General features: G+C 44.3%; 1 protein-coding gene across 2 annotated transcripts in view; it reads left to right on the forward strand.

Annotated features, from left to right (window-relative positions):
* The window catches only part of LOC103185856 (rho GTPase-activating protein 22-like), a 59,342-nt gene extending 43,062 nt beyond the window's left edge, over positions 1-16,280 (forward strand). Inside the window, exons 3-8 of one of the 2 annotated variants that reach the window (XM_007904581.2) lie at positions 5,015-5,222; positions 6,260-6,392; positions 6,918-6,991; positions 7,578-7,714; positions 9,120-10,041; positions 15,389-16,280. In XM_007904581.2, coding sequence (XP_007902772.1) covers positions 5,015-5,222; positions 6,260-6,392; positions 6,918-6,991; positions 7,578-7,714; positions 9,120-10,041; positions 15,389-15,614 — 1,700 coding nt within the window. In that variant the 3' untranslated portion in view covers positions 15,615-16,280. The remainder of the gene's footprint in view (positions 1-5,014; positions 5,223-6,259; positions 6,393-6,917; positions 6,992-7,577; positions 7,715-9,119; positions 10,042-15,388) is intronic. The other variant, XM_007904582.2, reaches the window with a different exon arrangement.
* Positions 16,281-17,854: the final 1,574 nt, after the last annotated feature.

Genomic DNA, 17,854 nt, shown 5'->3' on the forward strand with positions numbered 1-17,854 from the left:
TTAGCACTGTCTGCTTTGCCTCTGTGTTTTAATATCAGTCCTTGTCATTTGAAATTGAGTATAACTAAGCTTGTTCTAAGGTTTTACTTTGAACAGCACACATAATCTTTGAGAGCTTTGTAGGTTTCTTTATCGGGGATATGTTATTGAGAGTCTAATACTAAACTGTGTTGCACTCGCTGTACTTTTCAGCTTTGTACTAACAACTCCTACGACTGATCATTTTTTTTGTTTGTCCGTTCTCATGTTAACCCTTCGAGAACTGTACTAAAGTAGTATATATCTGTCACAGAATATACAGTAAAGTGGACTGTCTGTAATATTTTGTGGACAAAAGCCGGCAGCCAATTGCATATAGCAGTGTCCCACAAACAGTCGTGGATTGAGTGACCAAACTATTCTTTTTTGGAGGGATTATTACCCCCGGAAAGCAATCCGCCAATCAACTAACAATCGGGTTTACTTGCTGTTAGGTAAACAGAGGCATGTGGAGTAAGGAAACTTGCCTAAGGTTTTGCCCTGCCCAGAATCGAACCCGAGTCCTCTCACTTGCAAGGCGAGCGCACTAACCACTACAGGACTCCAAAATGTTTGTCAGGCTCCTGAACCTGAATCCCAGAATTGAATTCCTGCCCCCGAACCGTTTGCCAATGGATTGCACATAGCTCTCGGGTCCTTAATGACAGTCTAGAATAGGAGACGGTAATAATGAGAAAAATAATCGTTCCATTTGATAAAGAGCTTTTCACATCAGCGCGCCTCAAAGAACTTCACGGGATTTACTGTAAAGTGTGAGTGACAATGGGAGAAACTTGCTTCCCTTTTCGGAAAGGATCTTTAATACCCATCGACACAGACGGGACCTCGGTTTAACGTCTTATCCGAAGGACCGCACCTCCGACAATGCTGAGAAATCGCAGGATAATGTGCACCAGAATTTATATCCACGAGAAGAATTCTGCATGCAAATCAGTTGTGAGAAGGGTGAAGTGCTTTTGTTTTTAAAGAGTAGATGCAAGAACATCCACCCAGTTGGACTTTGTAACAGATTGAAAGTAGAAGCAGTTCAGTCTGTACAGAGTAATCAAACAGATAGCCCAGAAAGATGAAACAGAAACAAAAAGGACTTCATATCACTTGCTGAATAACCTTCAGAAAAGATGTTAAATTGAGCCCCTCTTGCTTGTTTCGTTGGATGTTAAAGATCCCACGGTACTATTCGAAAAGAGAAGGGACTTTCTCTCTCCTGATGTCCTGCCCAACAATCCACCAAATAAAATTGGTCACTCACTCCATGGCTCTTTGGGAGACATTGCTGTATGTAAACTACCTGCCATGTTGGGCAAAAAAAAAACACATTCCCTACATTTTACAGTAAATCCTGTAAGTGCTTTGACACTTCCTCCCGGCGTGAAAGGTGTCACATGAAATGCAAGGATAATTATTATTTATTGTGATCAGCAAAAAAAAATTCAGATCCTCAAATCCCTTTAACGCAGAATTGTTGCGAGTCAGCGCAGTGTTAGTTTGTATTCAAATTGCACAAATTTTACCCAAAATAGACGGGCATAAGCTGCAGGTTTTGAATATTAACTCCCCCAAACACATAACCTAGATAGCCTCCGGCGGGGGAGTGGAACTGTTTGGCATTCTATCTCCTCCCAGCTCAGCACTGATCATCGACTTCAGTTGGGAGAGAACTGGCAGAATCCTTTCAGGGCAGTTTGAGCATCTGTTCAGCATTTCCAAACCTCCAGGAGGTGTTTTCATGAATGGAATTGAACAAACTGGATTCTGGGCTACAGATCCCGAGAGGTTGGGCGCAAGCTCTGGTCAGGTCACAACTGAAGCACGACGCACATTTCTGGTCACGGTGACATAACTTGGCCCTAGAGACAGAGTAAAGGAAAACAATGAGGCTGATCCCCAGTTTTAGAGGGATTGAGCTGTGAGGAACACCTATTTTCATACCTGTAAGACTGGCAAATCACCAGTTCGTTCTCCTCTCAACTGTTTCGAGGATCTTGGCGACTAGTTCGAGCACAAATTGGGGTTGAGATGGATGATTTGGTCACATGACTAGCTCTTCAATATAAAAAGAAATTAATAAAGCATATACTGAGCTGCACTCTGTAGAGTCATATCTGCCTATTCAGGTGGATGTTAAAGATCCTGTTTCTCTATTTGAAAAGAGAAGGGAGTTTCTTACGGTGTCCTGGTCAACAATCCCCCAGATAAAGATTGTGTCATTCACTACAAGACTATTTGTAGGACATTGTTTTACCCAAATTGGCTGCTTCATTCGCCTGAAAATACAGACACTACACCTCCCAGTAAATACTGTGAAGTGCTTTGAGATGTCTTGTTGATGTGAAAAAGCACGATCTCGAAATCAAGGATTATTATTTCTTAACTCTAACATTTGGGCCTGATTTCATTAACAATGGGGTCGACTTTGTAATATTCACGAAAGAATCTGTAAAATAGCAGAATGTGTTAATACCCTGATCCCTCTCAGGCAGACACAAAGGAATTTGCTTAGGGCGTCTGTCTCCTGGAAACTACATTACAGGATCTGCTGTTAAGAAGTCACAGGAACATAAGAATAGTAGTCCATTCAGCCCCTCCAGCCCGTTCTGCCATTCTGCTAGATCATGGCTGATCTGAGTCTCAACTCCAATTAAACATTTAAAAAATTCTTCTGCAAGTATCGCAAATTAGACCGCATTATCTGCTCCGTTCCTGTCCATCATGAGCAACGAGGAGCAGAAAGTATAGAGTATGAATAAGGCATCCCAATCCATATCACTCCGCTTCTGGAAGAGATATTGTTTTGCTTCCAGCAGTGTAAACAGGCCATGTAATTAATGCCCATTCATGCAGGTGTGAGTGAGTTATGACTGGATCGCAGCTTTTTCTGTCAGTTCACCACAGAAACCCATTGAAACGATCTCTGGAACGCTGTCTGCCTGACTGTTAAAGGGGCAACGCCTTATTGGAAAATATGTGCCAATTTTTAAAAATTTTATCCATAAACCACATTTAATCGCATCGTGATAGGTGAAAATTGTGTTCACGAGAAGGACAACGCACCTTTTTTTGGCTCTACACACACACAGAAATAGTTATTTTTCCACAATGCTGCCTCGCTTCACACATATAGCGTGTTTTGAAGTTAACCCACACTCAAAATAACCACCGCAAGTAGTGAAATGACCAAATATAGCCATCATAATAATCCTTGCAATTGATATGGTGCCTTATCATGTCTTCGAATCAGTACAATCATTAATAAGAATAAATTTAGATGAAGCTATAATATAACTGTTTATAGATTCCACTCTGCCTTTGATTCATGCAAGGGACAACATTTAAAACTTAAATTTAAAATTGAAACCCCTCTACTTACTTAGCAGGAAGTAGGAACATGGTTGTTTAGTCGATTGGTGCATCGCTTTCCGGTGAGTAATAATCCCTCAAAACAAAATTGATCACTCAATCAATGACTGTTTGTGGGACATTGATGTGCGCAGTTGGCTGCTGCGTTTCGCCCACAAAATACACAGTCACTCCACTTTACAATATATTCTGTGAAGCATTTCTCAACGACAGAAAGTGTTATGTCAAATGGAAGTATTATTATTTATATAGCACCCTTCCATCTCGGTAACATTTCGGAGCTCCGAAAAGGATGTGAAAGCGTGGCTCATCCAACAAACCCATGATATTGTAGGCACGTAAATAAGAATGAGACACTCAGCCGATGTAGCTCTATCCACATGTTTGACTGCTTGTACAGGATCTGCTTCCTGTCCGAGTCACCGTTTACCAGACAGCAACAACCCAAGTGTTTGCCACTGCCTGAAAGGGTTATTTCAGAATCTGACAAGCTGTTTACATAATTGGAGCCTGAACAGTTTTCAGGCAAAGTCATTAAAACTGAGCTGTGTATTTTTTTCATCTTGTTTCAACACTCCCATCCCACTGCACATCTGATACTGTTCCAGGCAAAAGACTTTTGAAGTTGGAAGACAGTGTACTGTACCTTGGCGTGGGGTCTATACTGTGCAGTCTCTTACAGAATGCTTTTCAAAGCTTTGTACCTTGTTGAATGCAGTACTATAGTACGATACCTCCATTGATGCCAAATACCTAATTGAAGGAAAACAAATTTACAACTTTAAAAGAGNTTTTTTTGTATCACCTCCACCAATATTATCCTCTCCCTTTCCTCTCCCAAAGTGTTTGATTCATTTATTTTTTAATACCGAGAGGAGGTTTCTATGGGTATCAGACGCCTTCCAATGCATTTGTTGGGACTTTGAACTCAATAGTCTACACTTACACTCCAATACAGTACTGGGGGATTTTAAAGATATCATGGCACAACTCGAAAAGAGAATTGAGTTTCTCCTGGTGCCCTGGTCAGCAATCCCCTTGATAAAGTTGGTCATTCACTTCATGTCTGTTTGTGGGACATTGCTGTGGGCGAATTGGCTGCTACATTCGTCTACAAAATGCATAGTCACTACGCTTTACAGTATATCCTGTGCAGTGCTTTGGAATGTCCTGCGAAGGTGAAAGGCATAAAACCAAATGTAAATATTATTATTTTATTAATAACTTGCTCCCTTTCTCATTAAGGACCAGTGGAAATAATCTACTATTTACCCCAATTGTAACCCCTCACAATATTGAAGACATGATTAGGATACCCTTAAACACTCTCAAGTCTGGTCAAAAACAAGCTCTATCATCTCAAGACTTTGTTCCGTGGAGTTTCTGGAGTGTATGTTCTCGCCTTTTAAAAATCTCCTTCAGATTGTCAGAGAAAAAAACTTTTCAAGTACATTCCCTCTGCTTTCATTTGTTACAACTTGGTAGTTTTTTGGTTTCTGTTACAACATTCAAAACATCTGCGTAAGCCCTGCCGATTACAGAAATGCGTCAAGTGGGAAAGAACAGCCGTGTAATACAATGTATAAATACAGTTTGCAAACACAATGTATTGCAGGTATATTTGGCCAGCGCTTGGAGGACACCGTACAGTATGAACGCAAGTTTGGGAAGAGGCTGGCTCCTTTACTGGTTGAACAGTGCGTGGATTTTATCCGGGAGCACGGCCTGAATGAAGAGGGGCTGTTTCGTATGCCTGGACAAGCCAACTTGGTCAAAGAGCTTCAGGATTCATTTGACTGTGGAGAAAAGCCATTGTTTGACAGGTAGCTAATCCTGAAAGATACTTTGAACTTGTATTGTTCATACAAATTATTTATTTTATTGTTATTTCTTAATAAAATAAAGCCCCGAAGCTTTGGAGCTCACTCTCCAGATCCCTCTGCCTTGCTCTCTCCTTCCCCTCTTTTAGATCACGATTGAAGAACTCTTAGACCGTGCTTATGGTCACCTCCTGCCTCTCCCCCCACCAGCTCAGTGTCTGTTAAGCGCTCCGAGACTCTGTCCTGCGTGAAGAGCACTATATAAATGCAAGTTGTTGTTAATATTTAAGATGAGGCCTGTGAAGTTCAGTGAAAAATACATTAACTATTAAAAAGAGCATCAATCTCCCAAATCCAAATCCTTTTGTTCACTATCCAGGTCAGAATAATCTGGGCTCTACTTATTTAACCCCTTGAGGTTTCTACCAAGAAGCCATTGAGGTCTTTGTATTTCCTGTGTCATATACATTTAACCATGGGATTCATACAAATGCCAGTCTTCAATCATCCCAGATGCTCAACACACTGGAGGATAAAGTCTATGGTTACTGTGTGCTTTGTGAAACGATACACAAAAGATCAACAGAAACGGGGGGGGGGTAATGTAACAGAAAGGCCATTCCTTCCTAGTCCTCTCTCCTATTCCCTTCCCAGCTCACGTACGCATCGAGTTTCCTCTTAAATACATTGATACTTTTTACTTCAACCACAGCTGCCGGCAGTGAGTTTCACATTCTCCCCACCCTCCAACTAATGAAGTTCCTCCTAAACTCCCTTTTAGTTCTGCTAAGGGCTATCTTAGATTCGTGCTCCCTCGTCTTGGATTCACCTGCTATTCAATACAATACAAATTTAGTTATTCTGTGCCTTTCACATCCTGAGGTGCTAAACGATACCAGCTCGACACCCGAGCTGGGGGGTGGGAGGTGGAGTTGGAGCAGTAAGGTAACCGAAAGTACCTCAAAGTCATTGTCTAACAATCTTGTGTTTTGGACAGCTTGTCTGCAAGGAGTTTGACGTTCCTTCTCTCCCTCTTCCAGTGACACTGACGTTCACACCGTAGCCTCCCTGCTGAAGCTGTACCTCCGGGAGCTGCCTGAGCCAGTCATACCGTTTGCCAAGTACGAGGACTTCCTCTCGTGCGCGCAGCTGCTGGCCAAGGACGAGGAGGAGGTGGGTACCTACACGAGGGGCTGCCCTGTCTGATGTCTTCTCCAGAACCTCTATACCAACTGGTTCCTTACAATCATTGCCATTTTGCATCAATAAACTGTGATTAAGTTATTACAGAATCGGAATCCTTCAAAACTCTGAAGACCTTGACAATAACAACAACAAATTACATTTATACATCGCTTTCGCGTTGGGAGGACATCCGAAGGCGTTGGATAGTCAAGGATTTGCACCCAGGCTGGGGGTTCGGATCAGGAGGGGTGGAGGGCAGGAAGGGGAGGGGTAGGAGGGCGACTGAAGGTGTAGTCAAAGAGGAGGGTCTTGAGAGGGGCTTGAAGGAGGTAAGGGTTGAGGTGAAGGGACTGTGAGATGGACTTCCAAAGGGTGGGGGCAGAAAAGCTGAAGGCTCAACCGTCGATTGTTCAGGTCTGATTGGGGAGCAAGTTTGTGTTTACCAGGTGAAATAACTAGATTCTCCCTGCCTGCGGTACTGATCCTCAGATATTTGGTGTTCTTTTCATTCAGGGAATCCAAGAGCTGACCAAACAGGTGATAAGTCTGCCTCATGCCAATTACAACCTCCTAGATTATATATGCAGGTGAGTCAGGGCTTGAAGTCCGTGGCTATGGTCATAAATTGATAGATGAGACCAGATATATTAACTAACTGGATACATTTAGCTATTTTGGGGATATTGCTGTGCAAATTAGCATCTACTCTATACTGTCAGAATACCCCACGGAAATACTCTGTGAAGCGCTTTGAGATGTTTGGACGTGACAAGGGTTGGGGGGGGGGGGGGGGGGGGAGACGGCTGCACAAATTGGCTGCTACGTTCTCCCACAAAATACACAGTCACTTCACAGCATAGCCTGTGAAGCGCTTCGAGGGACATGATGTGAATAATTATAAATTGCAAGAATTAATTAAAGTGTGAAAAGGGCCATATCAGATGTGAGGATTATTATTAACAGATAAATCATCCAATTGAACTGTAAGCTTGTAGGTAAAAGGATATTAAATAAAATCAAATTGTCTCATGCTCAATTTGATTTCCCCGTCTGTCGCAATACAATTTGGAACTGATTGCTATGGAGAGTGCAAAGAGCCCGAAAGACCGACTGTTAAAGACCGCTCAGAAGGTCAGTCTGTATTGTTTATTGACTGCTTGATTTAATGTGTAGCAAACTGCTTTGCAGGTTCCTGGATGAAGTTCAGTCCTACTCAAGCGTTAATAAGATGAGTGTTCAAAACCTAGCTACGGTGTTTGGACCAAACATACTGCGTCCAAAAATAGAAGACCCAGTGACCATCATGGAAGGTACGGGATCTCAGCTCGATGGCAGTTGTTTCACCAGCTGCCATTTCATTTCACATTCAGGGATTTGTGAAAGGCTGAAACGTGCATCTTGATCGCTCAGCTTTTGAGCCTGGATTATTTCTGCTCCTCAACCAGGTCAATGAACGCAATCTTTGCTTTGGTCTCTGCTGTGGAGGTCAGGTTTACTAAAATTACATGAAACGGACAACAGAGGTCCAAAAATCCGTGGTCGTCTTAACCTCAAAACACATTGTCGTCAAACATAAGATCATGCAGAATTTTGGGAAACTCTTCTGTTTAGCCTTAGTTTGGAAGCTGGTTCGCTTTTTAAGAACTGGGTAAAAATGTTTCCAAAATAATAATGATCCTTGCATTGGACATATCTCCTTGTCACGTCTTCAAGACGTCTCAAAGCTCTTCACAGAATATACAGAAAGTGAATTGCGGGCGAAACGCGACAGCCAATTGTGCTACAGTGGTGTCCCACAAACAGTTGTGGACCGAGTGATCTAATTATTATTTTTTTTAAAATTTAAAATGATGATGCTGAACAAAAAGAAATTTCCAGGATTCTGCATGATCTTAAAGCCAAGACCATGAGAAATGTCATGCCTCGGATGTTTGGAGTGTGATCGCATTGTGCGACCAACACTCGATCTGCTTAACATGTGCATGTCACCAGTTGGATGCCAGGGCCAAGTTTCAAGCTTCCCACATTGAACAGACCTGCTATAATCAATAGAAAAGCGCAATATTTCAGCAACAAGATATTGACTTGTGATCTGAAGTACTTTCTAAATACTGGACAGCATAAGACAGCCCCAGAGAGAAGCTATAGATGTAACGACCCATTCAGCAGGGCATTTTCCATTGGGAGAAGCAGTGAAACCCAATGCCTCACCATTCACTCCAAAATAGAAATAAATCTTCTGATTGTCCTCACTGGCAACAGAGCTTCAAAGGTATTAGTATAGACTGACATTTAGCACACCAGCTCTTTAAGGGGCTGTCAGATCATCAATCAACTAAAATAACAACAGATTACATTTGGATCGCACCTTTTACATCGGGAGAACATCCCAAGGCAGTGGACAGACAGTCAAGGAATTGGATCTGAGATGGGTGAAGGATAGAGAGGGTAGAGGTAGGAGGATGATTGATAGCGCAGTTGAAGAGGAGGGTCTTGAGATAGGTCTTTAAGGAGGAAAGGGGGCGAGGCGAAGGGACTGTTGGATGATGTTCTAGAGGGTGGGGGCAGAAAGACTGAAGACTGCCGACGGTGGGATGGGCAGAGCGGGGGACGCGGAGGGAGCGGACCAGTCGTTATGGAGGTTGCTAATCCCTTTCAAGTTACAATGAATCGTGAACTGCAGCAGAGTTTTGCTCTTTGTTTTCCTCTCGACAGGCACATCGCTTGTGCAGTCCCTAATGACGGTGCTGATCAGCGAACACCACAGGCTCTTTCGCATCAGTCACAGCGAGATCCTAGCAGCGCACGTCGAAGTGAAGGCTCAGGCGAGGCGCGCCCTGGTGGAGTGGGTATCCGAAGGGGAGTTCGAAGGGCCAAAGACGGACAAGAGCGACAACTACACGGAGAGCGTCTCCAACAGCGGCACGTCGCTGGACGTCAACGTCAGCACCCCTGTGGCTGGCTCGAAAAGCACCTCTCAGGAGCGAGCCGACAAGCAGCTCCACACCACCCACAGCCCGAGAAGGATCCAAACGCTCCCCACGTGGAAATATTCGTTCAAGCACACCGGCGGGCGGGCGGGCAGCGCCAAGCTAGGAGGCTCGACGTTAGACATCCCGAACTTAGCAGCCAGCGGCAACTGGCTGATGAACGGCCTGTCCTCGCTCCGGGGGCACCGGCGGACCTCGTCCGGGGAGCGAGCGAAAGAGTTGGGCTCATCCCAGCGCTTGTCGACGTATGACAACGTGCCGTCGTCGAGCCTCTCCCTGAGTGTGGGCGACAGGCAGAGCGCGGCCAGCACGGCCTGGTCGACCTCCTCCTGCGAGATCTCGGTCGCGGACTCCGCCGGCAGCTCCGCCCTCGGCCGGGAGAGCGACTCTTCAGCTCTCGACTGCGCCAAAGCGGACTGGCCGGTGCGGGTCACCCAGCCGCTGAACGAAGCGCGGGGGGGCGCGGAGGACAGCAGGATCGAGCGTTTTGAGGTGTCCGTCAGCAGCGGGGGCTGCAGCGACAACAGTGACTTAGCGACGCTGTCTCACAGCTCGGCCGTGTGTTCGAAAGCACTTCAGGGCTTGGTCACCGAGCTCAAGTCGGAACTGAGCAAACAGAGGGCGGAGTACGAAAACAGGATCAAGAGGTGATTACAAAGAAAAACACGCACGCACAGGGGTTCGGGGGCATCGCTGCGTTTTGAGGGCAAACCAAGGTTTGGCATCGCTGCGACAATCAGGAGCGGCTAAATAAGACAGTCGGGGATGTCGAAATATTAAAGGAGATGGTGAGAAGGCAGGGAGTTGGGATCAAGGGGAATAGTAGCACACGGTGACATGGAGTAGATTGTGGGTTTCAACGAGCCTCGTCCTGTTCCTAAATTCCTACGAATACAAAGCTGCGGAGAGGTTATAATAATTATAATTAATTGCTGTGCGCAATTGGCTGTCGAGTTTCGTCCGTAAAATATACAGTCAATCCGCTTTACAGTGTATTCTGCGAAACGCTTTGAGACGTCTCGAATACATGATAAGGCGCTCTATTAAATGCAAGGATTATTATTATTCTATAATATTATATAATAATTCTTGCATTTGATATAGCGCCTTATCACGTTGTTGCACTCTCAACATAATAGCTCAGTACGCCTCCAGACCTCAATTTTTATTAGCAAGACTCGATGTATAAATATCCACTCAGCAAAATACAAAGCAGGGAATATTACATAATTCATTGGTAGGCAGAGCCATCGTGGGCATTGAGAAAACACACTACATGTATACACACCTACGTGTGATATTTTCTTGACAGGAGAGTCCAGCTTACCTCGGCATTCCTCATAACAGTTTCAAAAGCTCAGAGATGAACATTTCCTTATCACACCATCAAGATGTCTCAAAGCACTTCACAAGAAAGTGTGGTGACTGTATTTGGAGGCAAACACAGCAGCCAATTTGTAGACAACAACGCCCCCAGACAGCTATGAATATGAGTGAATATTATCTGGAGGATTGTTGGCTGTACACCAGAAGAAACTCTCTTCTCTTTGTGAATAGTGCCATGGGATCTTTAACAGACAGACCCGACCTTGTTTTTACATTTAATTTAAAGGATGGCACCCTCACAATGCAGCATTGCATTGGACTGTCAGCCTGGATGATTAGCTCAAAGTCCTGAAATGGGGTTTGGACCCACAACCTTCTGACTCAGAGATGAGAGTTGCTACCGGCTGAGCCAGGCTGAGATATCAGACACATATGTTTCCCCTCTTAATTGTCCCTGAGGTTATTTTGACAGCTCAACTCAATACAGTAACTGGTCATGGTGTGAAATCCACAATGGTTTTTGTGAACAGTGTTAAGAGACCATTGTGCTCATTTGTACAGCCAGTCTGTTCTGACTTGCACAATTCGGTGTGCACAATAATCAACATTGTTCTGGGGCTAACAAAACACTTAAAACATTCTTCTGGCACTATGACAACACTGGTCTACCTGAGGCGCTGTTCTTAATACAGTGGCAGAAAATATTACAAATCCAAATAATGCCCAGTTTTTTTTGCAAATAATTTGCCCTTGAGTGACCTTGGCTAATCCAGTCAACACACAGGAAGGTCTTCACCTATTAGATGCCCTAATAAGGTGCTAGCGGCCATTTATTACTTGCAAGCAGGAAATTCTCCTTGATAAGCTTGCAGGAGGCAAGGTCTATATGAGGCTTACAAAGTAGCTTGTTTAGTTAAGGCAAACAATGCAGCCGATAGACCGAGTCAAGCTCAGAGAAGCCCTGAGGCTTTCCAGCAAACATTGCCTCCTGAACAACCTCAGCAGCAGGATCTTCAAACAGATATATTTGAAGGAGGAGCTCACCATTGAGGTCTGTTGGTTGCTGTGGACTTTGAGTCATCTGAAGCTTTGTTTGCTATTGCAGCCATCTGCACAAAGGGGCACCGGGTCAACATGAGTGATCAATCTTTTTCTTTGAAGAGGCTGAAGAGGGTCAGAATAACTGTGGGTCAATATATGTACCAATGAATTGCATTTCTTTCTTGCATTGCTTGACAAACTTGCAGTAGGAGTTTTATCTGGTACTCGTTTGACTCACAAAATATTTCACTTTACAGTATATTCTGTGAAGTGCTTTGAGATGTCATAAGGCACCATATCAAATGCAAGTATTATTATTATTACAAACCCAGTACTCTATAAAGCAAATACAATAAGAATAATCCTTGCATTTGATATAGCACCTTATCACATAGTTGAGACGTCTCAAAGTGCTTCACAGGATATATTGTAAAGTGGATTGACTGTGTATTTTATGGCGAAAAGGGGAAATGGGTATCCCAAAGCAGTTCCCATCTGTACCCATATGATGCACATTTGTTAACTGCATTGTAATAGTCAACAGCAACGAATACATCTCCTTTCACATCACAGTGCGTACAAAGAACTGTGAGCTTGAGCGAGGGGAAGAAGGGGTGGGGGGAAACATGGGACAAAAGTACATTCAAAAAGCAGCTGGGTTAGGAGGATCACAGAGGATAGGGTAGGGCAACACTTGTTTACAATCATTTACTTACAAATCAATTGATACCCTATCACCTCTCTGCCTCCCGAACTGCTTACACTCCACTTCCCGCTCCCTTCGCTCTGCTGCCTCCGGCTGTCCCTCATTCCTCTCCACCATCAGCAGCCATGATTCAGATCACATCTGAAGACATTGCTCTTTGTCTCTCCTCCCTCTCCTACTCAGCATCAAGCTCCACCACTGTTAAGCACCTAGGAGATGCTACCTGCATGAAGGGCTCTAATATGGAGTGCTGCAGCTTAGTGGTTAAAGCGAGAGTACCTGGGTTCGATTCCCGGGCAGGGCAAAACATTGGCCAAATTTCCTTACTACACCTGCCTCCGTACACCTAGCAGTAGTCGATTGACGGATCGCTTTTCCAGGGGTAACAAAAAATAATCACTCGGTCACTCAATCCACAACTCTTTGTGGGACACTGCTGTGTGCAATTGGCTGCCGCGTTTCACCCACAAAATATACAGTCAATTCACTTTACAGTGTATTCTGTGAAGAGCTTTAAGATGTCTCGAAAACCTAGTGAGATGATATATCAAATGCAAGGATTATTACTATTACATAAATTCAAGTTGTTGTTAGGCAGGGCAAGTTTGTGGTTTGTGAGTAACAGGGTGTTGCTTCTTTGTTGGGCAGTCTTTTAGCCAGATGAAGCGTTTGCAACAGACTGTTCTCGAAACTCAGCCAAAGGAAAACTTTGGCACATAAGTGGTTAGTGTACCTACTCGGACATCAGGAGGGTCCTATCTTTTGGAGTTGCATCAATGTGAGAATGAACAAGCCTCACAATAACTCTTTCAGCCACTCTACCCCCAACCTCTGGAATTCCATCCCCCAATCACTCCACCTCACCCCCTCCTTAGCCTCCTTTAAGTCCCGCCTCAAAACCCTCCTCTTCGACCATGCCATCAGTCACCTTCCTTCCCCTCCCCTCCCTTCTCTTCCCCTGACCCCAGCTAAGGTCTGAAATGCTGTACACTGTCCAGTGTCTTAGGATGTCCTCCCGACGTGAAAGGCGCTATACAAATGTAATCTTGTTGTTGTCAAAACTGATCCACCTTGTTCTGTGCAAATTGGCTGCCACATGTACCTACAAAAGTAGTCATTACACTTGACAGCAAGAGTACTTTGAGAGGCTTTGACATGTTAAGGTACAAATCAAACAATTATCCCTAGCACCCTGGTTGTTAGTCGATTGACAGAACACTTTTCTGGGGGTAACAATCCTTTCAAAAATAAACAAATAAATAACTTGGTTAATTGATCCACGACTGATAGCACGCAATTGGCTGCCGCGTTTCGCCCACAAATTATACAGTCAAATACAAAGCTTATATGATTATTATCACTACGTTTCCTTTTTGCACAATTCTACATTTCTGCTGATTTGGGCTCAGTTTCCCTGCACTGTGCATGGCTGGGCTGCATTCTCCATCTTTAATTAGTCCACATTTTGCTCCTCTCTCCCCACTCCATCCCAAGTAGAACTCGATTTTAAAGCTGTAGATAAAACTGGCTGTACCTCACAGGTCCTTACAGCCGATGAGTTTCTCTTCATATCTGGTCGTCTTTTTCATCCCCTTGTTAGGTAAAGCCACCGGGATGAACACGTGGGTTTTCGGTACATTTCAGATGGTTTGAAGCCATGTTTGAATCAAAATCTCAGGCTTTCCGGGCGGTCTGAAGGAAAGGTGGAAATAATTAGGAACTGCAGGAAATGTAATACTGGAGTTCCAGAGAGAAGTACAGCCAAATGTAAGAATAATGATCTATCAAAATGTCCACAATTTATGTGGACTGGACTTTTAATTTAAAATCTAGCCTAATTTGAAATTGGTCACTCACTTTGTGGCTGTTTGTGGGACATTGCTGTGCTCAACTCATTGCCACGTTTCGCCCCCAAATACGCAGTCAATCCACTTACAGTTTAGTGTGTGAATTGACTTGAGACGTCTCAACAACGTGATAAGGCACGATATCAAATGCAAAGATTATTATTATAGTGATTATTATCTGGCTGTCTGACTTTAATTTTTGATTTTTAAGGGTAGAAGTTAACAGTTCAAAGGTAATAATGTTTACAATCAGAGAGGTGATGGACTAAATAGCATTGAGAGCTATCGTGCATACTTTAATTCACCTTCTGTATTACATCATGGAATTACATAGAACAATGTATGGGAACAGGATATTAACGTTAGGACGTAAACTAATAATGCAATACGTCAATATGTCAACGTGTCAATACCAAGCAGAGTTTTGACTGAGGAATGTTCAGTTGATTGGAGAATGGGTGTTGGCTGTTGGAAAACGGAAATATTTAGCTGAGATGTGGTAGCCATAATTAGGGAGAATTTTAGTTTGGATCACACTCGATAATAGCTGGGTCAAGTTAACTGGTGTTGCTGGCTGTACCCTGACTGGTTAATTCAGATTTGCCTGGCTTCTAGCTGCCGATCAGAGTTGACATGGGCGGTGGGAGACACGTACAATATAGACTTAAATATACTCAGTGACAGATGTTATTACAAAAAGATCAAAGGGCTATTTTCAGGGCGAACATTGTTTTATGGATGGCCCATTCATCTTCCCCGAGCGTTTTCATGTGCCTGGGTTCACCATTATTCCTGATATTACTACCTTGGCTTACAGGAGTGAAATATTTGCGCAAGGAATTGAAGGGCACCTGGCACTTATTGTACAGTTACCCAGTCTAAGAGCACTCCTTCGGGTAAGACTGGGGGAGGAGGGAAGACTGATACTTTGCTACTGATCAGGGTTTGGTTTACCATTTAACCTCTTAACCCAGTGCAGTTATGAACAGTCGCTAGACACCGAGCGTTAAAACTTACCGGAGAGGCTTTGATAGTGGAAGACAAGCAGAGGTTAACTGTATCCCCTTTCCTCAGGCTTGAAGAATCCAGCACGGTGCTGAGATTGCAGGTGAGCAGACTGGAAGAAGAGTTGGACCAAGGGAAAAAGAAGTACACCATGCTCGAAATAAAGGTGCGCAACGCAGACAGGGCACGGGACGATGCCGAGCAGAGAAACCAACTGCTGCAGAAGGAGATGGAGGCCTTTTTTGCCACATTAGGAAATTTAACACAGGGATTCGGGGAAACGAAACCCAAATAGACGAGAGCTGCAAGACATTTTCCTTTCTTTTAAAGTTCCGAACCGGCAAGACTATGAAGACACTGTGTTTACATATTTCATTGACTTTTTATATAAGAACTTGTGCATTTATTTTTAATTTTGTGAATTCATTCACGAGGCAATTCCAAATTTTTTTTTTTGTATGATCTTGTTCGTTCGTTTCAGTCCAAGATATCACACACAACAGAGAAAAAAAAATTCCTTCAGGAAAACGTCAGGGATTTATATTGGCTCCCTGTTCATCTCCCTTTTTCCTCACAGGCTTCATCACACTGGGCACAGTGGGAATCCACACGGTCTGTATCTTACCCCGAGGTGCCCATTGCCTAGTATTCCCTCCAGGGGCATTCTTTCCAGTTGACAAAATGGATGTTTACACCTAGACACTTGAGCAGCATCAGCGACCTGGATTTGCGGCAAAAGAGAAACGTCCCTCTTGCCCCACGGACACAGCTTTTTGAGCTGAGGAGCCAGACTGTAATGTATTTAATTATGAGCACAAGTGTCTCCTGCTGAAGAGCTCTGGACGGATTTTGTAATGCTGACCTAGATGCCGAATGCAGCTATCTGGATATGTGCCAGCAAGTCCAGTCAGTGAGGCTAAACCTGGGGACGTTAGTGAGTGTGGGGGGAGGTGGGGGGGGGGGTAAGAAGAATGTGGGGGTGGGAGGACAGGGAGAGCAAACAGGTAGCTTAGATGTCAAACCAAGCAAATAATTTGAAACATACACCGTTCTCTTCAATCCAGGATGACCAGCAAGAGTGCTTCTGTGAACAGATTCTTGGACTGTAAGATGCAACACTGCACTATTTCTGTAAGGCACATTGTCTTCAACTGAAATCCCCCTTTAAACATCCCTCCTTCCCCCCCAGTCAAACCCCCCCTCCCCCCACCTCAATTGTTTACATTGAGCACTTTCCTGTTGAGTTTGTCCCACTCCGCTACACACATACAGACAGGTACACACACGCGCACACACCATCACGGACACACACGCGCGCACAACCATGGGCACACAGACACGCTCACACAACCATGGGCACACACACACACGCGCGCTTGCATAACCACGGGCATGCACCAGCACAATCACGGGCACGCATGCACGAGCACAATCATGGTCACGCACGCGCAATCACAGGCACGCATGCACAGGCACACACGCACAATCACGGGCACACACGCACAATCACGGGCACACACGCACAATCACGCGCAGACACACACACGCACAATCACGGGCACACACACGCACAATCACGCGCGCACAGACACGTGTACAGGCGCAGACCCATTAGAGCTGCAGGAATGTCACTATGATTGACAGCACAGCAAAACACGTTGCACAGCCAGGAATTCAATTCCATTAAATTTGTGTGAAAGCAAAAACATGACGTTTGGTGAATTCTTTCAGTGTGGATTGAAATACCGCATCATTGCTGGCGAGGAAGGAGTAGGGTGGGTGACACTGTTACATCACCCATTTTTCTGTTTGGTTAAAAGTTTTTTTCCCCAGTCAGTGAAATGGGTACAAATGAACGGCAAAAATGTGTTTCAGTGGGTGAGTTTGAAAGACAATATCATTAACCAAATGCCCTGGCTGATTCTGGGGTTTAGTCCAGGTTTGTGGCAGAGCTAGCTGACGTAGGTTAGTCAGACCCCACTCCCCCCCGTTCCCCCCAAAGACCACAGGTCTTGACTGATCAGCATCTCTGCTTTTCCTCCTCACCCCAAGAGCAGTCGGTGCTTTTATGTTTTTATGCCAGAAATTAGAGGCACACTGTTTGCTTTACCTGGAGGATTACAGAAATCTGGACCTGAATCTAATGGTTGTGCAGTACTGTCCCTTGCCGGGCTCCAAGACACTACCCCTCGTGAAGGGCGCTGTATAAAATTGTTGTTGTACCACAGGATCGATAAGGATGTTTCATTATAATGAAGGTGTGTGATACATTGGAGCAACCTGTTCATCTCACAAATGTGGGAACTTTTTTTTTATACTCAGGAGTGCAAAGTAATTAGTCATTAACAGAATCATCTTCATGTAATGCACTGGGTTGTGCATTGTTCCGCTGTGAACACTCTGTTCATGCTGGGGGGGGTGGGGGGGTGGGGGTTGCAAAGAAAAAAATCGTACAGCTTACTTTCAATCGTGATTATTGAAAGCAAATAAGGCTTGATTACTCACCTGTTATATCACTTGAGCCTTTTGTTTTTT

The sequence above is a fragment of the Callorhinchus milii genome, unplaced genomic scaffold (genome assembly GCF_018977255.1).
Source record: "Callorhinchus milii isolate IMCB2004 unplaced genomic scaffold, IMCB_Cmil_1.0 Scaffold7, whole genome shotgun sequence".
NCBI lineage: Eukaryota > Metazoa > Chordata > Chondrichthyes > Chimaeriformes > Callorhinchidae > Callorhinchus > Callorhinchus milii.